General features: G+C 44.4%; 1 protein-coding gene across 7 annotated transcripts; it reads right to left on the bottom strand.

Annotated features, from left to right (window-relative positions):
• Window positions 1-1,123: 1,123 nt before the first annotated feature.
• PODN (podocan) lies at window positions 1,124-25,890 on the bottom strand. 7 transcript variants are annotated; one of them, XM_071565376.1, is made up of 12 exons: window positions 24,750-25,890; window positions 23,782-24,417; window positions 21,311-21,525; window positions 19,555-19,648; window positions 17,977-18,041; window positions 13,886-13,995; window positions 11,802-11,958; window positions 9,805-9,920; window positions 7,353-8,010; window positions 4,871-5,019; window positions 2,990-3,197; window positions 1,124-1,925 (listed from the first exon to the last, which is right to left on the bottom strand). In XM_071565376.1, the coding sequence occupies exons 2-11, from the start codon at window positions 23,813-23,815 to the stop codon at window positions 3,023-3,025; spliced, it is 1,773 nt and encodes a 590-aa protein (XP_071421477.1). In that variant the 5' UTR covers window positions 23,816-24,417; window positions 24,750-25,890; the 3' UTR covers window positions 1,124-1,925; window positions 2,990-3,022. The 7 variants fall into 7 exon arrangements, with proteins under 7 accessions (XP_071421477.1, XP_071421479.1, XP_071421478.1 ...); XM_071565378.1 differs by having other exon boundaries at window positions 23,782-24,309; XM_071565377.1 differs by having other exon boundaries at window positions 23,782-24,065.

Genomic DNA, 25,890 nt, shown 5'->3' with positions numbered 1-25,890 from the left:
AGTGCTGTGGATTCTGACTATTCCTCAACATCTCTCATGGAGCCTTGTACTCCTTTAAAAGACAGAAATAACCTCCCATTTTGGTTTGACAGTATTATGTCCAGTGTCATGGGTGCTGATGATACCAGGTAAGTGAGGAGTCAGGCCTGTGGTTCTCCCTCATCAATCTCTTACACAACAATCAAAAGACATTCCTCTTGTGGAGTTTCAGGGTTTTACAGGGGATGAAAATGTCTTGTTTTTTCTGCTGGAAAACATTGTCCTATTTAAAGGGCAGGTTCAGCATGCATTTATTTTGAAATAAACTCAGACAAGGGTGTCCTAACTCTGCCTGGTCTACATGACACACTCCTTCAGCTGTAGGTGGTTTTCTGTTTCACCAAAGACTGGCCAAACTTCCACTGGTGTTTGTTGGAGATGGCCAAGTGACTTGAGCTACGTTCTGTAAACATTTTACATAGGAATCTATCCCAGCAGTCAGTTGGAAGGCTATTTCACTGCTCAGCTGTATAGCTGATACTCAAAAATATGGAGTTTTGCAGTTTTTTAAGGCCAAGCTTTTAATTTTTTCAGGAAGAAATCTTTCCTTCTGTGATTTATGATTGTGTTGAATTGTCTAAGGTAGGAAACAACAGCTTGAAATTGCTGTCATATGCTATGGGAACCCAAAGGGAGAGTGTGGAACTAGATCTTCTCCAGCAGGAAAACAGCTGGTAAGAAATTAAGCCAACTGTGTTTCCAAGTAAATCCTGGAATGCAGGATGCAAAACAACACGTGTTCCACCAGAAATCCTCAAAAGAAAAGGCCCTTTCCTCAGGCAGATTAGCTGCCTCAGATGAACAACATTATAATCAACTAAGAAATTTGCACCTCTGTGGATCTTCTTCTCCTTGGTTTCCATATTTTCCATGATTCCAACAGGAGCTGAGAGTACTCAACATCATAAAACAGGTGAGGCTTTAAGAGAGTATGACAACAGGCACCATCTCCAGAGCTGCACTAAACAAAGACATTTCTCCTGACACTTAACAGTTTTCTCCCAGGACAGCCCACACTCACTCATCTCTGTTACATCATTGGTCTCCTCACTCATGACTCTTCATGTGAATAAGATACACGGTGTGAAAAATTCAGCCACATATATTACACTTTATACTGTCACTCCATCCTCTGCTCAGACCTTCAGAGACATCCACACAACTGCCACGTGGGCAAACGAGCAAACAGAGACTTTACCAAAGCTCTGGAAGGCACACAGACAGATTTTATATATATATATATTCACAAGAGCAATTGTTTTCTCTTAAAACCTTTCTAAAACAGGAATATACTGCGGGCTTTGGCAGTAGAGATAAAATATTATGGGATCCAGCCTTACTTTGTTTTTCTTATCCAAATATACACATTGTTATAAGAGAGGAGTAGTTGCATCCAGAATTATTAGTGTTGCTTGATGACCAAAATGCCTCATACGCTGCTCCACACATGAAACTACTGCAAATATTCATCTTGCCTGATCAACAACAGCTTCTTTGGGGTGGAGGAAAAGAAAAGAAGCTTATACATGGTTCACTTAAAATGCAGTGGCAAAAATGGCATTTGAAGGCATGTGTTGAAAACAGTCCCATATTGTTATTACAGATGGAAACAGGGAAGGAAGAGAAACAGAAGGAACAAAAGCCAGCTTTTGTGAGTTCCCAAGCAATCCCTTATGATCCTGGGTCTTGTATAAGATGATTTGGAAGCTTTGGAAAGGCATTCAGGGTCTCTCCCTGAATAAGGCACTGTAACACACTGTCTCCGTGAGCCTGGCTCAGTGCCCTGACAGTTTCTGCCTCACTCATTGCACGTTTCGCTAAGTGTTCTCTGTATATCTATAGAGATATATACACATAGACATATATGTAATTTTCCATATGTTTTCCTGCAAAACAGAAAAAAAAAATTACATAACGGAATACAGAATTCAGAATAAGACCAACTTAGTACCTGCCAACATGTCCCACGTGCCCCAAACTAAACCAATGCACTGATTTTGAAGTTATATGTACTCTAAGTCTGCAGATACAAATTTCTTCCCTCAAAAATTTCATGCAGCCCAGCCTGGAGGTCTAATGTTGGAATTTTCAAGTAGCTTCTGCCCCTTTCAAGTCCCATCATCTTTTAAGCCTATTAGCACCATTCCCAGCAGTTCCTTGTGTCACTCTCTGTGACAAAACGTTGATTAGGGAGAAAGCCAATTTTTTTTCCCACTCTTAAAGTTTAATTCTCCAGAATTAAAGAGTAGTCCAGAACTTCATCATCTTTGAACATAAGATGCCTAAGAGATGCATTAAGCAGATCACTATTCTCATGACAAAATGCATATTATCCCAACATCATTCTCCCTTCATTTTTTGTTCTGCAGTTGAAAAGAGATTCAACTACAGGGAATATTCTTCCCATAAGAAATATCCCAAGCACAGCATTATGTTCCCACTCCAAGTGGTCAGTGATTTAAGTACTGCTTGAGACAGATTGTACTCTTAAGGCCATGTTTAACAGACAATAGGTCTAATCTTACTTTAATTTGTCTGATTTTTTTAACCTACTTTCACATGGTCTTCTGCATCAGTAAGTTTCACAGTTTGTCCTTTGCTTTCCTTTTGAACTAGTTGCTTAAAAGTTATCATTAAATACCTTCTCAATTTTTTGTTATCAGCATTAGTAAACAAGGGCCTTTCTATTTAACTATTGTGTCTGCTGTGGTTGTAAGCAGAAGCCACTACGACCAGTCCACTGCCTCTGATAAAACAGATACATACTGACTGCTTCATTTTACAAAATAATGTTTTCAACCTTTTTTGATTTGCAGTGCACAGTCATGTTTTAGTGGAAGTCTCTGACTCCAGGGCTCAGACAACCACTTGTTTTGCTTCAGTCATATGTGTAAATTGGAATTATTTACACAAGAGCCTCAGAATTGGGTCCTTGAACTACAGTTGTTACCTCCCACATGGTGTGACTGTGCGAGTTCACATTTTATCTCAGTTCTTCTTCCTCTTCCTCTTCCTCATCTTCCATTTCCTCTTCCGAGTCATCCTTATTCTTTGAACTGTTGCTGAATTCAAGGTTCCCTTCAATATCCAGTACCTGTAGGTGCTTTAAATTTTGGAAGGTACTTTCTTTCAGTGCTCCAACTGCAATCTTATTAAACCTGTAAACAAACACAAAGGACCTTCTGTTAAAATAAACCCGCTTTTTATAATCAACACAGAAATGAGGAGACTGGGAGGGAGCCATTCTGCAGGGTTACTCTGACTTTACCTGACCCAAGGTATTCTGACTGTACCTGACCCAAGTTACTCTGACTTACAGTGACCCACAAAGTGCTCTGGAAGTGCTGACTCCTCTGAATGGGGGAAGGAAAAAAACCATTATATTGGAATTCCTCCCCCCCAAATTCTTTCTTTTGCTGTTCTGCTTTCTCCTTCCCAGAGAGGAAAGACATCTGCTCCATAGCCCACATTTCAAAGTGTAACTTGATTTTTCATGAGATTCTCTGTCACTCCTTTGATAGTTTAATTCTTCACCCACAAAACTCAAACTAGTGGTACCAAGTATTCCTTAGAAACAAAGCAGCACACAATAACTTTTCATCTGTTATTTGGGTTTCCAGGAATACAAATAAACTAATCTGCAGTTTAAGAACCTCTCACATACACTGCTTGGTCTGTTACTCTTGAACACACTTAAAATCATATTCTGTCTAATATTCCACATGTATATTATTGTTTCACAGCATTGCAGTGATTAATTGCCTCCATTAAAAAATACGACTTAGCTTGGGTGGAGTTGCCTCCTAAATATGTTAGCAAAACTGTTTTGCAAATTCCTTTCTTCTTTATATAGAAATATAGAATGTGGTATGTGGTTTCTGGTTCACATCCAAGCATTCACTAAAATCTCATAAATGTGAGCAGCTGAATAGACAGACTGCTCTAATTTACACCAGACTTTGTAATTTTATTTGCTTGGTATGGAATCATTCATCCAAAAAGGTATGCTCCAGAATTACTCAGAACTACAGGGCTGCTGAGTTGCACACAGACAAAATAAGACCATATTTAGTCTTGTGCAGACTAAGCTTTTTGAACACATCCATTGGATCAGTTTAATCAAATATTCTATAGGGAGTCATATATTACTTCTAATAAATATTTTCAATAATATGCCATCAGGTTAAAACTGAATATGTTACTGGGGCAGCTTCTTGCTTCAGTTCTTGTGGTGTAAAGCTCTGCTTGAATCAGCTACCTTGCTGTGAGTTTACATTATATGCAAAAAGGGTCAGTAACTTTCACCTATAAAAAAAAAGTGTCCTCATCCCACTGACAGAGTTGGGAAAAACCCAGCAAAGCTTCTAATCTGAGTCACGTAACTGACACAGGCGTAACTCGCCCCTTGCTGCTGCCAGAACCACCCAGGGAACGTGCACAGCTCTAGCATCGGGCACACTCCCCTCACTGGAGGGGCATTGCTTCAAAACCCAGGGCCAACACACCCAGGCAAAGCTGAGCTCCTCAAGGGGACTGCAAACCTCTGGCTCACACTAGTATTGGAATATGACATAATGTTACACATTAATTTCCCAGAATTACTAATGTGCCCAGTCCATTCTAATAAGCACAGAAAAGACAAGCTCTGAATAGAAAGAGTTTATGTGTATCCATGTCTTTGCTGGGTAGATGAACACGGTTTCATCACATATTATTATAAAACAAAATTGATTATTAAGAAAGCATTTTCAACACCTCCTAAAAATAAGTAATTATAAAGTGGACGAAGAAGAAAAATATCTTGTGTGTTTAAGTGGAAATTTGACCTTACCTGAGGTAAATCCCCTTTATTTTGGGTGTGGATTCAAAAGCATTCTCTGAAACTGTTGTGATCTTGTTGTTCTGGAGATACAGATACTCCAGAGATTCTGGCAGGCCCAGTGGGATAGATGTCAGCTGGTTGCCAGCCATGTCTAGTGACTGCAAGGAAGAGACAACAAGGGGTCAAATAAATAACAGAATTTAAATACTAGAAACACTCCAGAAGAGACTTAAACTTGAAGTTGTATTTATTACAGCATAAATCAATTTAATCTACTTCTAATTTGCATCAAGGTAAGTGTGGCCAAGACAATTCTGCTCTCACACTGCTATTTAGCATCCTGATTTCACACCAGACATCATGCTGGTTTGTGTCAGAGCTCCAACATTTCTTTATCTCTGTCCCCAGGCTTTGGCCCATGCCTGCTTTAAGTAAATTAAAACCAGGCTGGGTTTCAGATATGCATGAGAATTCCTTGGAAGCTGCTACTGCAAACACTTCACTGGCTAAGGTACTGACTAGGCAGTTACACATAAAAACATCTGGATATATTCTAACATGGAGAACGTATGAAGACATCAGGACTAAAGGTCATTATCACTTCTCTGATTAATTTTATACAGGCAATGGATCCACATAGAAGTGTTTTGTTATCCTGTATTGTAGCATTTTCACAGCACCAAGCTGATAGACCCCAGTTACACACTGTTCAAAGCTACATTTCTGCAAACAGCTGTCATGATTCCAGTGTTTTTATTCCCCACATAATGCCAGTCTGGCAAAGAATTGTCACAGAATCAGAGAATCAGTTAGGTTGGAAAACAGCATTAAGATCATTGAGCCCAACTGTTAACCCAGCACTGTCAAGTGCAATGTGGAAATGTCTTGTTCTGCAGTTGCAGAAAGTCCCCAGTGATTTCCATGGAAACAGCAAGGACTGAACCTTTGCTAAGTACACGCAGGACCAGGATCTTACGCGATGGTTTATCAGTCCAATGCACTCCAATGCACCAGCTCAGAAACCAACTGCACAATTAAGCCCTTAATGATAAAAAATACTCAGCTATAACTATCATGGAAATAAATAACAAACAGTAACACTGTTCCACAAAAAGCACCAGCCAAAAATGCACCATTAGTCCCACCGAATTTTACGTGTGTGCTGTTACCTGACCCTTGTTTGCTGCGGGGCAGGTCCCACTGCAGAGCCAGTGTTGGACTCAGCAACACATTAATCTGGCTTGACACTGAGGGACAGTGGAACAAAAGTCTCATGAAGTAGCTGTGAATGGGCCCCAAAGCTCATTCTAATCAACAACTCAAGATGCCCAGCAGGTCTCATGACCCATTTTTTGTTTGAAAATAAAACAACCTACATTTTATTAAGGTCCTGCAGAAAAGCAATCCCAGCATCTGTAATTCTCAACAGCATCTTCCTTCCAGACTACTTTTCATGTTAGATAAATTTACATGCACACACACAGAGGTAAGTGAGGCACCAAACAAATGCAAAGTGTATTATTAAAGCCATGGACCAAATCTGCAGCTGATGCAAACCAACAGCTCTACAGACACTGTTGCTGCATTGCTGATTCATATGCACTGAAGAACAAGCTATTGTTTATTTCCAGAAACAACAGAAAGGGAAATGTTCACACAGATTAGTGTTGGGATTGTCTGAAAACCCAGTGGGGGCCAGTGTGACATATGCTGCATGTCCCTCCTCCCTGATCTGCTCTGGGATGTGCCCACTTTGCCTGCACAGGGACCATGTGCACCCCCAGTGGCTGCCACATGACATCGGTCATACCTCACTGCAGGAAAAGGGCTGTTGCCTAAAAGGAAATGCAGACAAATCCTTCAGCTGGCGTAACAATTCTGAAAGGTCATTTTGCACAGCACAAATGTGATTGTTTCAGCCTGCCTTATGGTTTGTGTTTAACTTTCTCCAACAATTAAGCAAATGAGAAGACTGCTGATTGAATCCAGACCTCCTAGCTGCTATCCAGGTGCCTCAGCCAGCTGAGCTGCTAAATCCCACAGCTTGGCCTGTCTGACTATAAGCTGCTGTGGGGGCTTTGAGAATTAAGAGTGTTTTTGTTTATGCATTCCTTCCTCCTGCTGTCTCTATTCAGAGCTGATTTTAAATCTTTTGGGAGACAAGCTATTTGAAAGGCCTAATTTCAGTTTTAATGACAACATTCACTAATGTTTATCTGGAAATATAGGACACTGTTAGGGTTCAGAAACAAAGCTGTCTACATTTTCCAGAATGAGCAGTACGTGGAGGGCCAGTGCCCTGGCCAGCAGTGGGAGGTGCCCACCTCTGGCACAACAGCACATCATGTCTGTCTAGAAACAGGTTGTGTAGCACCTCCAGTGCAGGCCCAAAACATGAGGACCAAGCACATCTAGTGATGGTGTTATGCAATTTGGCTTAGGCAAAGGACATCAGCATCACTCAAACAGTTAGAGGAGGTGATGTTTCTACCTGGAGACTGCTGAGTTCTCTCCAAGCTCTTGAATAAATTGAATTTACTTTCAGTTTATTGTTGCTCAAATATAGTTCCCGCAGCTTTGTCATCCCAGACAAAGTCCCTTTGGGGATGATGCTTATCTCGTTCTCCTTCAGCTTGAGGACCTGCAAGTTCTTTGGAAAGCCAAAGGGCACCGTGTGGAGATTGTTTCCAGAGAGATCCAAGGACTTTAGTTGCCTCAGCTTACGGAATGCCTCCCGATGGATCTGGGGACTCTTGAGCTTGTTGTAGCTCAGGTTCAGCTCTTCAAGGAAATAAGTGGTAGCAAAGTCATTCCTGTTAATCTCAGAGATCTGGTTGTGAAGGATCATAAGTGTTCTCACGCGCCGGGGCAGCCCGCTGGGGATCCTCTCCAGCATGTTGTTGTACAGGTGGACAGTGTGCAGCTTCTTCAAGCCCTGGAAGGCTGAAGGGTGAATACCTCGGGCTCTTAATTTGTTATTGTGGAGCAGAAGGTACTCCAGGTTCTTAATTTGGGTCAACACATCTCTGTCAATCACCTTAATTGCATTCTTCTCCAGGTGGAGGAGGACGATGTTTCGAGGTAAACCACTTGGGATTTGTGAGAGGTTATTGCTGGACAGATCCAGATACTCAAGACTAGACAATTTCCTTGGGAAAGCAGGAAAGAAAACATTCTGTATTTAGATTCTGCAAGGTGAAATGACAAACAGCTTCCTCTAGGATTTTACAATCTTTGTTTTATAGAGTCTTTTTACCCAGCACAGCTCCCACTACCGACTGCCCCTTTTTGTCTCATGATATGAGTGATGTGCACAGCAAAATGGGGAGCTCCTGCATTGCCATGAGGGACAAGGACCAGGCACTGCCACTGCTCCCCAGCCACACAACCGGCCAGAGTCCACAGACATCCAAACTGCCGCTGGGCTGAGGCCTGAGATCAGTTTTGCAGTCACTGTTCTCACCACAGTGAACAAATACCACAAGGAGGATGCCATGGGAACACCCCCAGAGCACAGAACTCTCAGTTTCACAGAAACAAAGCCTGAGCGTGAGTAATTTCTGTCTCTCTGAAAGTATCTATTGATGATGAAACGTTCCTCTATGAACAGCAGAAATGCTAACTCAGTGTCCCAGGCTAAGGGAGTGAACTTCTCCTGACCCTCCAGCATTGTGGAAGTGAGTCAGGGCTAGAGCTGCTTTGTGTAAGCTACTGAATCTGGATTCCACAGTCTCAGTTGAAGCTAAATTAAACCCTCAGTTCAACCACTTATACCAACTGGATGTGGCTCAATGGTATTATATGCCAGGACTGAGCAACCCTGGATTCCCTTGTATTTGAAGGCAGTTTCTCAGTTCAAATGAGCCTTTCCATCTGCACTACATAACCCACTGCAGATGAACAGGAACTTTCAGGAAGTGTGAGAACTAATGCATTACAGAAATTACCTACTAGTTCCTACACTGCTATTCACAGCTATCCAAGCATCCTCTGAATGAACAAATACACTCTTCGGATAAAGAACTTCATTACTGCAATTCGTAAGGTTTCCCCAGCTTGGGAACTTCTTAACAGAAATTATATGTCCAACATGACCTGGAGGTGGACTCAACACAGATAGAGTGAACAACCGAGGGAGGTTTCAGGGAGTGGGAAATGGAAAAGGAAAGCACAGTTTGATACATTATCATGTCTGGAGATAAGGTCAGTTTACAGAACCATGTTATGGGCAGGACTCATTATGTGCTCTGGATTTTCAGGTAAAACAAGGAGAGCACTAAGAGCAAGCAGAGAAAGAACTGTTAACTTTTTGAAGTGCTAAGTCCCAAGCTAAATTTAAGCCAGCCAAAGGCTATTTCTGTTGCACTAGTCTGTAGCAAAGCTTTTGTAGCCATCTGGCTATTGAGCAGCACCACTGCATCCCTGCCTGCTCCAGGAATGCCCTGCCCTGGGGTGCAACTGGGCCAGGGGAATTCACAGCTCTGTGTCTGTGGCTGCCTTCAAGTCACCGTCACAGAAACACAGAAGTGGCTTTAGCAAAGATGAAGGTCTGGCATTAACCTCCAGTGAACTGCCCTAGAAATTGGAAGGTCCCAGGTGAGCTCAGTTTTGGTTTGGAAGAACAGACTGGCTGTCAGTGCTGTTCTAGGTGGCTTTCCCCAGAAGGCCCTCAGTACCTGGGGTGTCTGGGGCTGTGGCAGTCAGGGCTGGTGCAGTCTGATGTTCAGTGTTGTGTCTTTGTATACAACTATTCTGCAGCCACTGACCCACACTTTTGCTTTTGAACAGCAGCACCTGAATCTAAGATTTAGCAGCAAAAAGCACAGTGTCATTCAGCTTTTAATAAATGTGCTATATATGGTGTCTTTGTTCAGTATCTGCCCGACTGTACCAGAGGAGGCAGAAACAGACACAGAGGCCCAAAGTGCACATCTCAGTCTCACCAGAAAGTTTCGTTGTCCATTCCTTCATTAGACAGGAAGTTGTTCTGCAGGTACAGCTCCCGCAGGCCTGTAAGTTCACTAAAAGCTCCTTTGGGAATCTTCTCCAGCTTGTTGCTCTAGAGGCACCAGAGGCACAAAGCAAATTATTGGCATGAACCAACACAGGACATTCAGGTTTTGTTCAATTAACACCAGGCAATTCAGCTTCAGAAGGACTAGACATAAGATACTGCAGTGGGCATTATAACTCTGCTTCAGAAATAAATACAAATACTAGGCTGGAATATTACAACCTATTTTTATTGATTCCCAAGCTAAGGAGGTGGAATTCACCCTGTGCCTCCCAGACAGTTTCGTTTTGTATTCATAGTCCTTCCACCTATGTGCAAATGAATAATGTAATCCAGGCAACTCCTGGAGTTTGCTCAGAGTTTCAGGGTCTTGTAAGACAGATTTCACTGTAAAGAAGGCTTGGTTGGCAGCTGGGAACCAGCCATCCTTCCAGCATTAATGTCATTCCCAGAGGTACAGTTCCTGTGTTTAATTACTCCTATGGCCTTAGTGTGGAGTAGCCAGCAGGCAGACACAAATGAAATACAAAACTACACAGGAATTCTAGGAAATATAAAAGGATATATAAAACACTGACACTGAACTTGTGAAACCTCCTATGATTCGTGTACACACAATAATGTGATGGGCAGCCTGGACCAGACTCATGTGCCACCTAATACAGATACCACCACAGATAGATTTGGCTGCATGTCTCAGTGAAAAGTAAAAGAAAAAAAGATCTGTCACATCTGAAGTAGAGCTTTTGGACACTTTTGGCTCACCCTTGGCTGGCTCTCATTTATCCTTGTCCTGGTCTTTTCCCAGTCAAAATACCAAGGCAAATGTAACTACTGCAACTGTGCACTTGCAAATAAAACACTAATTTCTCTCCTCATCTCCTCTGCCCTTAACATGACTGGGACAGCAGGGAAGGAGATGAGTTCAAAGCATAATCCTCCAAGTCTGAGATCCCTGTGGAGACAATGATTACCTATAAATGTCAAAAAAAGCAGGGGACTAGTAAGTTCAGACTTTGCAAGGAAATTCCAGCAATTTAAAGGATCAGAATCTTTGCCTTTACTTCTCTTCAAGCTGGAGAAGCCTGTTCTCTAGGAGACTTTAACAGGAATTCATGGTGAAACCTTGGAGGGAAAAGAGAGCTGGGAGGCAGCAGAGAACTGCCTAAGTGCAGGGGCTGATAACAGGCTCCAGCCTAACCATGTCCAAGGAGCTGTCAGCACTCGGAGCAGCCGGACCCAGGGCTCCCACCACTGCAGCTCTGCCACTGGAACAGGGCTGGGATCTCCAACACAGGCAGCAGGAGGCATTTTTATCAAAATCAGATGACATGGAATTAAAAATGCTGGAGAGTAGTTAATATCATAACTTGTGCTATTGCACTGTTGCTGGAGAAGTTGTAGCAGTAGAGAATCCCTGATCCAAACTGTGTGGTCTGAGTTGCCAGGTCAGTAGCAAACAGGAGTCACTGATGCTGGGAAACAGTGTCTGTGTGAAATGAGTGAGAGAAAAACCAGGACCTGGTGAGTAGGGGAAAGCAGCACCCTGGCAAACTGATGGGGATGCCACTCACTGGATGGCCATGGAGAACAGTCACCTTCTTGCTCTAACAAGTAATAACATCATTACATGCAGGGAAGAGACTGACAGTGCAGCCACACAGGCATTTGCAACCCCTTCCCCTGGAAACACAGAAAGGCAGTTCTGTCCCCTGTGAGCATCCTGGTGTTTTGCAGAAACACACTGATCCTCATGGATAAAGCAGGAGGGTCATGGGAGACAGCTGCTGTCGAGGATACAGCAGAGAGACTGACCATGGGCCTGGGGATGTTTCCAAGTGCACTGCAATGGCTTGGCTGTGTGGGCTAGATCCCACTCAGCACTTGGTCACAATCCTAAAGGAATACAAAACATACTGTTGTTACCTGTAAGTGTAATTTATACAGTGCTGGAGGGAGATTCTTTGGAACATACTTCAAGAAATTGCTGGACATGATGAGTATCTCCACATTAGCAGAGCCATTGAACATATTGTCAGGTAACCCAGCGTCTGAAAGTTTGTTGTTATGAAGATACACAGATCTGTTGGAAGGAGATAAAAGATGAAGATCAATAGAGAGTGAGATCTGGAGGTTTTTGTGTACTCAGAGAAAACTGGCTTAAAACTAAATTTCAGTATTTTCTTCTTTCCTTGAGTTAATTAGATTTGGTTTTAGAATGCACTCTTTAATTTAGCAAGGGATATAGATCCAACACCAAATGATTGGTTCCAATACTCTCTGAAATTTAGGTCTATTCAAAATCCAAACCTGCACATGAAAATAAAATTTCAGTTCTAATCCTACTCCTAGACCTCCGAAAGGTATAGGATAACTGACAGAAAGCAGATTTACCCAGTCTGGAAGAATTTTGGGTTTTAATGAGCCTTTTGGACTGAGAGAAACAGGGTTTCTTATCTCCCTTTGCCCTTCTTACTTTTAACCTTTAATATTCACAGAAGAGTTTTTCCAATCAGGTTTTCAAAAATGGATTCATCCATTCTTAAAAAAGGTTTTAATTCCATGCAAAACAATGTACCCCTATGAAGTTATTCCTGTTTTTCACTGGCTCAGCTACTAAATGAATTCATTTTTACTGACTTTGATTCCCTCTCCCTTTCCTGTGTTTACCCCAAGATGCAGCAGGCAGCTGAATGTGCAGAGCCAGGTTAAAACTGCAGCAGAGCACAGTATCAAAGTGTGCTTTTTTAACTTGTTCTTGGATTGTCCACCAGCTGCAGAGAACTTGGCAACATCCTTCTGGAAGGAAGGAAAGGCTCAGTATGGAAATACAATCGAGTGATCACACACTCCAGGGAGTTCAGAGCCACAGTGGAAATATTGTTTACCCTGCATGGTCAGCTGTACTTTTAACTCAGAAATATTGGCCTTTCTGAAAACCTTGCTTTCCAAATCATCAGTCTGAGACCATGAACTCTGCTGGGGGCAAATACAACAACAGGAACAACTGCGTTAGGATTTTGTATCAGCAACTTTGGAAATCAGTGAGTTACTGTTCTCATTGAAATTAGTGTTGGTACAGGAGAGTGTGAAAATCACTTCAGAAGAGTCAGCAATTTCAATAGGACATCCAAACACAGCAGCTTCAGCACTTCAGATTAAGGAAGAAAACACATATAAATCCAGTTTCTTTCATCATGAGATACTGCCAGAAGTCTGTGAGTGACTCAGCCCTTTCAGGTTCCAAGAGTCTAAGAGACTAAAGGCCCAGGAAGGGCAGAGGAGCTTCAGCTCCTGACGAGTTTGGTGGGAACGGGGAGTCCTTCAGTTCATCCCAGGACTGGACTGCTGGATCAGCTGCCATTAACTGCTTCCAAACCTGGCTGCCCCAATTGCTCCCAGCAGAGTTTGGGATGTCTTTGCAAGGTTTGGATGCTGCAGTGCCCATTCAGTCCCCTTTGGAAGAGCCCCATCCCCCAGGGGGTGGTCTGTGTGCACCTGAGAGGGGCCAACGGGCTGCACTGGCCCCAGATGGGGAATCTGCAACCAGCAGAGACTGACACCAGATCTGAGGGCAGGAACCACTTGTGAAGGTGCTGAAGGGCTGAGCTTTAATGGAATTGAGTTACTCTCAACTGCACGGAGTCCTGTACTCTCCATTCCATTTTATTTTTTAAAATTAATGGACTACAATAAAACTAGAGATTTCTAAACAGGTAATCTCCATTTTGAGAAACTAAAGATGTTCAACTTCTAACTGACACACAAATAAAGGGGGGACAACTTAATTTTATATACGCAAAAGTGTCTGTCAGCTTGTAAAAGCCCTTGGAATGTGTTTGTTTGAGAGATTATTTGATCTTTCATGCTGATAATAATAAACAGCCAACTTCTTTCCAAAAAATACAAGAGGGCAATAACAAGGCTTAGCCATGTAGTTCCTTATCACTCACCAACTGCATCAAAGCAGTGGCAAAACATTGTTATTGTTTTACTTCCCAGGCCCTTACCTCAAGTTTGGTTTCTGTCCAAATGTGAGCCCATATATCTTAGTGAGATAATTGGCTGCAAAATCTGCACTGATCAAGGCATTTGGTAGGAATTTCGGAGCCACTGTTAGCTGGAAAAGAAATATACAGGCAAGTTCCAATTAAATGCAACAAATGTTTTACCCAAGTGTTAGACCTGCAGCAAAACACTTGCAAATTTATCTTCTCTAAACAGGCAAAAATAAATAAACTGAATGTGGACTGCATGAACAAAAACAAATTGTCCCCACTCACTAATCTCTCCAGGAAGGAGACAGAGTTTTGCTCTAAGATATGAGAATGTTTGTTTTGGTTGGAATAGTCCTGTCTCTTTTTGGTGGAAGAAATCAAGAAATTGTTATTCAGAGAGCAAACACTTTGCTTATTATTGTTCCTAATTCCTCAGCCTGCTGTGCCAAGAAATCCCAGCCCACCTCACAGTGACCTACTGCTTACCCTCTTCTGAAGGGATGTTGTGCAGGGGAAGTGTCCCCTCAGTGTCTGTTCCATTGCACCCATTTACAGGGATCTCTGCCACAGAGGACTTGGGTTCCCAAAGAACAGGAATGCACCTGAGCCAAAGGATGGGATACCCAATGGGACTTCCAAGCAAAGACCTACTGTATAATGATACTTTGTTCTACACATAAGTGATGTATCAGGAAATACAGAAAGGTCTGTCCCCAAAGCTCAATAGCTGACCACAGGTGTAGGACTGACTGTGTTTGCCCTTGGTCTGTTGCTGGTTTTAGCAGGGATTTTGAAAAGTAACGCTGGAAACACGAGCATCTGATCAGACTGGTGGGGCCAAAGGGGATGACTGAATGAAGCCCAGTTTTACAAAGCATCCAGAGACACAGAGCCAGGCTCACTGAGTGGCTGTTGACAGCAAAGTCATTCTCCCAGAAACCAAGGACACAGGCGACAGTCCAGGCTGCAGGAGAGCGTTCTGGGAAGGGTAGACCCAGAAGATGTATGCATTAAGTCCTTGGGAAACCAATTATTAACAAAACAGTGTAACAGAGAGTCCTCGAGGACAGAAGCAGAAGATATTGAGTGCAGTATGGACATTCAGGAGGGCTCTGCAGAGAGCTTTTCTAGGCAGATACTGGATCCTTTGTCAACTAAAGCTTTGAGGGCAGGATGGGAGACTGGGACAGTAGAAGGGATCTGCCTTCTAGCTTAAAGTTCATGGAATCTGTAGAGCCTCTTCCTCACAGCTCTGTTGTGTGAAACAGAACCTGGTCCTTTCAGCCAGCAAGGCACAGCAAGACTCACATGATGAGAAAACATATTTTTCAAATTTTTATTACCATAAAACTTCCATTGGTTATGAATAATACTGTAAAACCAAAACTATTTAAAATATGAACACTGTGTGAGAGAACAGACACTTTACTGGAGAACTGCCTAACCCAAGCCTTAAACTATGTATTTATCTAAAAGGTGCCTACACCCATCTAGTGTGTCCAGTGGCCACTGATGAACTGCATCCATGAACTTCCAGTTTACTGGACTCATAATACAGTCTTTTCTTTTAAAAAAAGGAAGTCCATTATTGACTGTTTTACAGCTGTCCCAAAACCTCCATCCTTAACCTGCCTTAAACATTTAATGGTCACAAACACAAAAAAGATCTTCCCCACAGATGACACCCCTATCAGTATTCCCAGATGGAATGTGAGCAGTGGAATTAGGCATTCTGCATGTTACTGCAGTGGCCACACTACTGCTCTTGGTGTTCCTGGCAACCTCTCATCTCCTGATGCAGGAGATCTGGTGTCAGGGAGCTGGAGAAAGACTCTTAACTCTGACTAGGAAGGTCTGACAGTGCCTCAGGAACAAGTCTCTACTGTGACATAATAATATTGAGAATTCAGACACAGGAAACAAGAGTTAATCATTTTCATACATGGTGGCACATCAAAGTTTTTCTCCAGAAACATGGTCAATTAGGTCATAGCTTTATACAAAACAAAAGGCATGGCTCAGACATGTGAAATGAGAGACATCAGAACCACAAGAAAGAGGAAGGAGAAAGAGAAGTTTCATCCCAAAAGTTTGCACTTGCTCAGAACTTTGCTTTGGCATTCCAGCACCTGGTCATGAGACTGATTGCACTGGTTGACTGCTTGAAGGATTAATGCTGGGTTGTTTTAAGTATTGGCACCAACAAAGTTGGCTGAGTAGCTTTGTCCAGTTTATTGCCCAGCAAGCAGCAACCTGCATTTCTCCAGCTCCAATTCCCTTCAGCTTTACTGCTGGACCTTCCCTGCCATAGGGCAGACACTGATTCTCCACTGTGAACCACTTAATTCAGATGGTTAATTCAAAAGTTACTACCAGTTTTGAAGCCAGTTTTCTTGCTTAGATCAAGCTTTGATACAAACAGAAGTGCTGCATCCAGGTGAATCCCGTATCACTTTGGGGATATGGGGAAATGTAAAACCTCCTGTGACCAAAACCACCAGCTTGTAGCAAATGATAATGACAGGTCAGGACCTGGTCTGTAGTTTGGTGGAATGATTTCTTTACTATATGAGAGATACAAGATATAAGAATGGAGTGAAAAATTAGAAAGGAAACTAACAGGAAACTACAGTATCCCTTCTTTACTTGAAGGACTTGTCACTCACAAGCCACAGAAGGCTTTTAGTCTATTACATTTCTTTTCTCTGACCATCTATGCCAGTTTAATGAAAGATGATCCAGCTACATCTGATGGGATCACAATGGAAGATAAAGCAGCATTAAGATAATCCATAAAACAAGGAGCAAACTACCAGCAAATCCCTGCTCTCCTCCAGACACCGCAGTAACCTGACCCACAGTGTTTCCTGCTGCAGAGGAGATGCAGTTTGAAGCCAATCTGGTTTGTCCTGGCTTGGGATTTATAAAGAAATGTGTTATTTTGGTGGGTCCACAACTTCTCACTGTAACTGCTTCTGACATTCGCTGATGTTTGCAGTTTCTTTTGGGATTCTTTTTTCTCTGCAGTAAAGCCAGAAAAACCAAACACTTTGTTTTGTCACATGGGGAAAATGGGAGTGCAAGGTTCTGGAATATTAGTCACAGTCTGGCTTGTTCCTTTTTATGGGGTTGTTAACTGCCAAGACTGTTACATGGAAATGGTGCTTGAAAGGAAGAAAAGAACACAATGTTACTGTGCTAAGGAAAGGGTTCTATTCTCAATCACTCCATACAAAAAATGTATGGAGTGATTCTGGATGTGTCTTGGCCTGCCTGAAACCTGAATGTGGCCACATGCATTTAATCAAAACATCAAATGGTCCCAGATTTTAAGAGGATAATAAAATATATATAGAGACATAAATATATATAGAAAGAGGGAGGGTGGGATGGAAGGACAGGATTTTTGTAGACAAAGAAGCTCTGTCTGATGTTTTAACTTATATTTTTCTGTGGTATCCCAGTTTCTTCTGTAACAAATATTTGTGGACAATCACTGGGGATAAAGAAAGCCATAATGGGAACCACCCAGCTGGAAGGGTATGTGAGAAGCTATTTCATTTCCTAGCCTTGGCAGGAAAGATGGGCTTCTGTGAAGACATCCAGCTTGGGTCACCAATAGGAAAGCACCTAAGATCCAACCTAGCAGGAAAGGGAGTCAAGGAAAACTGGATACCCTTTGACAGATCTTGGTGGCTCAAACACAGGTACTAAGACCTGTTTGTTCACAGGTTTTCCAACAGCCTCACCTGATGAGATTCCCTCAGTGTATTTGCACACAGGCAGAAACCAAATCTGCAGCAGATGACCCAAAGCCTGCTGAAGACAGTGCTGATTTAGGTATGCAGGGGCTCCCTGTACCCCCCTACACAAGGAAAACCTTCCACAAGTTGCATAAATAAGTGTTCAAAATACACCTGCATGAGTAGCCTCTAAATTTTTCACGTACTGATTGTCTTGACCTCAGATGAACCTGCATTAGAATATCACTTTAGCACATTTTGCTTAAAGAGTACATACATTTTAAAAGAACTGACAACTTGCTCATTTAACTTTCAGAACCAAATTAGAAAAGAACTTTGAAAGGCTTCAGAGCCACTTACCTTATTGTTTGCCAGGTACAGGTAATTCAGATTCTCCAGATGTTCAAATGCTTCCTCTGGCAGCCCTTAAAAAGAGGAGTAACTCATCAGTGACACTGGCACCCTCCTGCCTCTCTAGAGAAAATACCAGGGGGCAGCTTTCTCTCTCAGGCATCTTTCATGTGAGATTGAACTACCTTTTATTGCCACTGAAATCTGACTCAGAGCTACTGTTGTCATTTCTTTAAATTAAAAACCCCACCATGATAAGAGCAATGGAAGACTGTTAGGAATCCTGAGCATACAAGGCTTGTGGCCAACCCCCTGGCAGGGGTCAGGTACAGAGCTGTGCAGACCCCTGTATGGCTGATTATTGGTGCCTGCAGCAACTACACTATCTGAGAAGTTTCTTTTGTAATTTGCTTATGATTCTGCTAATCTTCTTTCTTGCAAGGGCATAATCTGAGGTTGCTTAATGAACAGGTCTGATGTATGACTACATTGCCAAAATCACAGCAGTATCTGCATGTCACGACCCTGCCCTTGTCCTGCTCCCATATGACAGAAATCCACACAGTGACCAGCTCAGAGCTTATCCTCCCCCAACAACTCTGAATTTCCAGCTGAGTCACTCCACATCCAGCTGATCACACAACCACAATTGCTGTCACAATGGGAACACTGCAAGTGACACTTTCACCTGGCACTCAGATAACCAGAGCCAAAGGTGAAGCTGTTTCCCACGTCACAATACACTGAAAACTCAGGGCTGCACTGAAGCTTGTGAAAGGAACATGAAAGCCCAGAGGTAATAATGTCAAAGGCTGAACCTACTAAGCAGAGCCTTCCCTGTGCCATGTAAGAGTGCTGTGCCTTGGGGCCCATGGATAATATTCCCACATGCTCAATAAAGACTGTTCTCCGTCACTGCAGTAAGGAAAGCAGGAGCATTCAGGTCAACTGGGTGATGCACAAGTTAACAACAATTACATCTTTCATATCCCATATCAATCTCTCCTACTATTTACTCCAATTCCACAGTTTCTTTTGCTTTCCTTACTAACTCCTTGTCAAGTTTCTCTAACAAACATATGACCAAGCAAGGAAAACCTGCCTATAAAAATCCATATGGATTTAGAAGGGTAGAAATGTGCTTATTTGCAATATATTTTTGCATTTATACCCAATTCAAGAAGGACAGAACTGGATTAAACTGCACTGACTGACTGACTGGACTGAAGTACAGAAGGTCAGTCAGAAGGAAATCATTGAGCACATGGAGGTTTCTGGTTCCCAAGTGCATTGCATTGAAGAGCCTGTGGGGCCAGAGGGAGTTTCCTGGACGAGGAGCTCTCACGCCACAGCACACAGTGCTGCTGCCAGGTCTCCTCCTGGTTCAGCAGGGCTGCATTCTTATACTCTGAGTCTTGTGTCCCAGATGATAAAGTGTCTCCATGATCTGTGTGATGGCCAAAGGAGCGAGGCTTGCGGAGAACTGCTCCAACCAAGTCCATCCATCACTCTGTGGCTTTCCTTATTTGCAGTCACTGGTGCTCTGGAGGCACAGGCTCTGTCCACTCCATGGCTCTGCCAGCTCACCTTTTGAAGTCAGCCTGTTGTTTTGCAGATTGAGAGTTTCCAGCCTGTAAAGACGAGCAAGCTCTTCTGGAAAGATTTCTTCTATTTGGTTATTCTAAGAAAATGGAGAGTATTAATCATCAGCAAAGTCATCCAAGAAGGATCCCAGTAAACCCAGACTATGAACTCCAATAAAATCTGGAAGTGAACCCACCATGCCAAGTCACTGTCAATACTTCTCACTGTGATAAGCCAGACTCAAATCTCAAAACCAAGACATCCAAGCCCAGCAGCATTTGAAGACCTGAACTTTTGCTCATCTCTAGGAACATTTGGTAGCACTGGTAGCAGAGAGTGAGATTGTGCCTGGCAAGGCCCATAATCCATCTGCCAAAGCCAGACCTCATGGCCGCAACACAGCAATTGCTACAAGGTTGGCATGGTGGATTTCCAAGTTGATCACTTCTGCTATTCATGGGTGGTTTTAAAAGCCACTCATCACAGGCAGGGAGTGTCAAGCTGGGCTCACTTTCACTAGTTGCACTGTCGACTGCCATTAGATTTTCATTTATGTGCTGACTAACATTTTGACTGTTAATGAGCGACTCTAGTTTTAGCATCTCAGGGACCAGTTAAGGTCCTGCTGTGCTGGAAGCCAGGCCAGTGTACAGAAAGTGACAATTGCTGCTCCAAAAAGCTTCTTTTCTTTTGGCAGCAGAGGCAGGAGCCATGGTTAGCACATGCCTGGGACAGATCTGCCGAGGAAAGTGCCAGCTTACATCCAGCTGGAAAGCTTTGAACAAAATCTGCATTTCATCCATTGGACAGATAGGAGCAATAAACCAAAAGCAGCTGGTTAAAGACCAGGCATTGAAAATCCTGGAACTGCTGCCACTGCTCAGAGGAGGCACAGCCACAGGGCTGCTCTGGCCCTGCCACACCTTCAGGTGTCAGAGCGCTGCCAGGGAAAGGACCCCTGCCCAAGTGCTGGTCATGGGGATCAATTAACTAACAGCAGAGCATGGAAACCTGCTGGCAGTCCAGGACATCCTGCTTCTTCTACCTTAAGCTGGACTCTCACAACCTTATCCTGATAAGATATGAGGCCTCTGGAGTGGAACCATTTGCTGCAGGTGTGACATCAGTGTCCCAACCACAGGCAGAGCCACTGAGGGTGGGGGATGGCACTGGCTGTGTTATCCTGCTGCGTGCAGAGTCCATGTGCTGTGGGAGAGACAGGGGGACAGGGGCTGGCCCTGCTTCTGGGCTGGTTCACTGTGTCTGCAACACCTGAACCAACAGGCAGCACTGCCTGGAATATTCTCAGCAGTGAAGTAATTTAGCCCATCCTTCTCAAAGACACCTCAAAATCAAAGGCCTTCACCAGAAATTGTAATTGTTAGTTTGGACAAAAGTTCTTCCCATGAAGCTGAGAGAGACTAAGGAGAAAAATTTAGTATCTTTTCTGCTCCCTGAATCAGAGGGGAGAGAATTGATGCCGATAACCAGGCGCATCCGTCCAGTTCGAGAGTACCTGCAGCTCCCGCGGGGCAACGGCGGCGGGGCTGGGGAGGAGCGGGATGAAGGGCGGGACGAGGGGCGGGAGCGGGACGAGGGGCGGGAGCGGGACGAGGGGCGGGAGCGGGACGAGGGGCGGGAGCGGGACGAGGGGCGGGAGCGGGACGAGGGGCGGGAACGGGACGAGGGGCGGGAACGGGACGAGGGGCGGGAACGGGACGAGGGGCGGGAGCGGGATGCGGGCACGTCGCGCTCTTACCTGCAGGGAGAGGTGGTTGGTGAGCTCGGGCAGCAGCAGCGGGAACTCCTTGAGGTCGATGCCGCCGCAATCCACGACGCCCTCCTGTGTGCAGCCGCAGTCGCGGGGGCAGGCGGGGCCGCGCTCGGTGCCGGTGCCGGTGCGGGCGGCGCAGCCCAGCACTGCCAGCATCGCCAGCAGTGCCAGCAGCGCTCGGCCGCCCGCGGGCATCGCCCCTGCGGGCCCGGGACAGCGGGTCAGCGGGTCAGCGCCGGGCCACGGTCCGCACCGGCCCCGCTGTCCCGCCGCGCCCTAGGACCCGCAGCGCGTCCCGGCCCCGCAGCCCCCGCGCCGGCCCCACCTCCCCCGGTTAGTCAGGGCTTTTGTCATACTGGCAAGCGCCAGGTGATTCCGGCGACTTTATGTAGTGTTAGTTCTGTGTGGCTTCGGCCGCACTGCTCCTCACAGTGTTGCTTAGGAAGAAACTCTTCTCGTTATTTAAACAACACAGAGCCTGGACAAGAGTGACTCTCGGAGGGGCTGCTACACGTGCGTGGAACAACAAAACCTCACGGTTACTGAAAACAAAACGAGCTTCCTATGGATTTTGGACAGTGCTGACCTGAACCTAAGAGGCCTGGCTCATGTTCAGCGTTTACCTTTCTGGCAGCAGATTAAAATAACGCAAACAGAAGTTGTATATCTGCTGGAGCAGCCAGCTGGCCCTAACCCAGCCCCCTCGCTCCCATTTGTTGCCCTTCTCAGATTTCAGACATCAAGGTTTGCGGTCAGGGCTGGTTTTGGCTTGTCTTTTACCCTCTTGGCTATTCTAATCAGAATTTGACAGTGATGAGAAAGACTTAGTTAGGCTGATCTTTTAAGGTGAAAAGGCACAATGGATTCATGCCTTACGATAAGTACTTTGTTCACCTCTGCCAGCCCAGATTTCCCCTTTGCATCAGAAAGGAGAACCTCCCAGAGCCAGACTGGCAGCTGTCAGAACTGCACATCTCCACTCACACCCACTGGGCTTTGCTGCTTTGCACCAGGGGCTCTCACAGACTTTGGGTGCTTGGGCAACGTTGACTAGATCCTGCTCTCAGCCACAGTCATGCAAATCTTGAATAATTTCTTTAAACACGGACTTACACTTGAAGAAATGGGAGCAAGTGGGACTACAGGGCAGAGCATCCCGAGACATGGATGGTTTTGCTCTGGTCCCACTCTTTGGGTGATTTGAAGCATTTAACATTGTGTGCTTCATCCCTCTTCGCCCTGCTCCACTATTTCACAGCTTCCATATCTGTCTTAGCTCAATATAATGAAATTAATCTCTTTTATACAACATTCCTTGTATGGCGGCTACATCATTATAGTGAGATCATAACTGGCCATGTTAGTATGGCAACAGTGGATTAGTGAAATCCTTAGTACTGGGTGACCTAATCTCAGAAAATATTTCAGAAATCTTAAAGAAAATAATCTCAGAAAGTACCTCAGATCTCTACCAAAGTATTTTCCCTACATATCACTTTACCTTTATAGATACTAAAGAAAAAAATCTTGTATATGCAGGTTATAACCAGCCCTGCTGTAACAATATCAACACTGTTCCCATAGCACAGTTACATCGTGGTTGGTATTGGCATCTATATATTTGCAACATGCTGACTTTTCCACATAATTTTTAACATATTTTCAGTCGTTTAACATGGAATATTCTATCTATTGCACAACAAAATTGATGAGGGAATCTCACCCCCTTGCCATCCATATGCAGGTCTGCTACAGTGCCTTTGGAGTGAATGCTGCTGTAGCACAGGGAGACACTTTGGATACAGGAACATCTGTGCACATCTGGACTGCAGACATTAAAACCAGCCATGGTTCTGATTTTTAGTTCAAAGAAAGTCTGAGGTAACTCACTCCATTTCAACTTATTCCCATGATCCTGATCCAAAGCGTTATTCACCCTCTCTAAAGGAGTAGCTCAAAGCCCACTAGAAACAGTGCTCTTCCCTTGCTGCAGGTGGGCTTTGGATCGGGTCCTGCCACCCAACGACTGCAGTGACCCTGAAACCAGCTCAGGAGGTTCTGTGGCTGCATCTTTCTGAGTCCAGACAGCGCTGACACCTGTGCTTGGTGCCCCACAGCACCAGAGGCAGAGTGCTCTGAAAGGCACAGTCTCCAGAGATACTAACTGAAACTTCAGTGTGAATGTTTCTCAGTGATCACAGCTACCTCAACAAACAGAATCCCTTTCAAAGCATCTCATCTCTGTTATCTATTATTGCCCACACAGATTCCCACTGAACACACACACACAGATAGGAAAAACACCCACTGAAAGAGAGGATTCTCCTTCAAAATCAACAGGTTAACTGAGTTTGTTACACTGAGTATCCTGCTATAAGCTTCAGCTGAAAGGCAGACTGCTGCTGCAGGTTCTGACAACCCGGCTTTTAAAACAAATAAAGTGCTGAAAAACTCACCTTTGCTGTCAGGAATCAGCTGGATGAAGAACATTCCTCTTGCCCCCACAGGCTCCCTCGCTCATGCCATGTCAGTGACATGCACTGAGCTCAGAGCAAGTCTCCCCTTTCCAAGCCAGATCCTTTCCAGATGTGAGCAGCAGAATCAGAGAGAGCAACAGGCAACCCTCTACCAACAAGAGCTTCCTGCACTTCCCAACGAAATCGGAGAGGAATTTTCCAAAGTCACCATATGGGAAAATGTGAGCAGGAAAGAGGAAGCAGCTATAGCCTGAATATAAAGACTTGGGAAATAAACAATCTCCCATTACTTTTTGTCAACAGAGTTTGCAGGATCCGTGAGCGATGCCAAAAGCCAGCATGCTGGAATTGGCAGGGGAGCACAGAAACGGTGTGTGCTTCTGCATCTCTCTGCAGGAGGCCGGGGCTGCACTGGGACTAGGTCTCTGGTTTTAGCTGCATTCAACACCAAAGCTGAATCCCAAGTGGGAATGTCCTCCCATTCCCTGGGGGTCTGGTTCAAATTAGCTAGGAGCAGACAGAGCAGCAGTTTTTCCTGCACTTCATCTCCCTCCCCTTTAACTCTCCCTGGTTTTCAACTCATCAACTCATCTTCAGGGACCAGGGATCGATAGGCTGAAACAACAGATGTCTTAGAGGCAAAGTCCCCAAATCTGCTGTAATACCCCATGTACCCCATCTCTTTTTTATCTTCCAAGCCCCACATTACGGCACTAAGATCAGAACCTTCCACCTCACACACACACACACCCTCCAGCCCAGACGCCTCACATTTCTTACTTCCCCCCTCTTGGAGAAAGCACAGAAACACACAGTTGATAACACAGTATGCTCCAAGTGCAGCAATACTTCCAAGAAAGCAACACAGCTTTTTGCCCCTGACAGCAGTTACTGTTTGAAATACAAAGCCACCTGTTTTGTGAATGCCCCAGCACTCCACACAGTACCTCCACCGAGCTGCAGAGAATCTGTCCTCACCAACAACACGACCTTCTCCCTGAATTCCAGAAAAGGGACACCGATTCTTTCCTCTCCACTCCAGCTGAACTAAAGTCTAAAGCAATTAAGTTATTTCCTCCCTCTCTCCATCCAGGCTTATATCAACTGGAACTGATCCCCCCCTGTGCCACGTGGAACTTTCAAAAGTTAAGAGTGGGAAGTGTGTTTTTACTAAAATAAAAATAAAAACAAAACCAAGCTGGCTGTGTTTTCTTAGTGATTCAGAGATGCAGGACACATTTTCCTGCTACCCTTTCTGTATCACAGTACCCTGAGTCCATAAAAAATGTACACAGTTTTTTCAAGGAGGAAAAATAACTCTGCTCATGTTTGGGGCCCACCCCATCTCATCCCAGTCTGCAGAGAGGAGGAGGAGGAGGAGGCAGATTAACTTGCTCACTGGTGATGCCACAGCAGACCACAAAGGCAGGGGAAGTGAGCAGCATTCACCCTTCACCAGAAGGGCATTTTTATCTGGGTTTTTGTTGTGCAAGTATAGCAATTAGCTGTCAGGAAGCACCAAGAGGTAGCACAGGACATTTTTATAAAGAGGGCACTGTGCCTCCTTCAGTGGGGAAGTCGAGGCTCACAAGTGTCAGAGCCAGCCCAGGATTATCCATGAGCACAGAGCCAGGACTAGACACCAGGTATTATCCCACGTGCCAAGGTAACATACAGTTACACTACACTACAAATTATCTATATAGGCTTTTTTTCCCAAGCTTTCACTTCTTCCACATCTTATCCTCCTACATCAACACGTCCCAGACTCACAGTCTCCTGTCTCCAGACCCAGTGCTGCATTTCCATCATCCAGCTGGTGTCAAGTCTATCTACAGACATTCTGACCCACCACTGAGCCAAAGGCTGTGCCCTGCCATGGCACATGGGCTCAGCAGCCACTGCTTCTGTTCAATACAGCTTTCTGGTGCTTTCAGAGCAAAGACCTCCCACTGCAAGGCTCACAGCACAGAATGAGCTGCAGGAAACATTTCCAGCCAAACTCGGGTCTTGCACATTCCCTGCTGCTGGGTGTGAGTGGTGGTGGCAGCCTACACGAAGAAACATTCCCAGGTTTAAAAACTGGAG

Source organism: Pithys albifrons, chromosome 10 (assembly GCF_047495875.1).
Source record: "Pithys albifrons albifrons isolate INPA30051 chromosome 10, PitAlb_v1, whole genome shotgun sequence".
Classification (NCBI taxonomy): domain Eukaryota; kingdom Metazoa; phylum Chordata; class Aves; order Passeriformes; family Thamnophilidae; genus Pithys; species Pithys albifrons.
The sequence above is the reverse complement of the archived record's forward strand: the minus strand, read 5'-3'. Positions and strand labels throughout refer to the sequence as shown.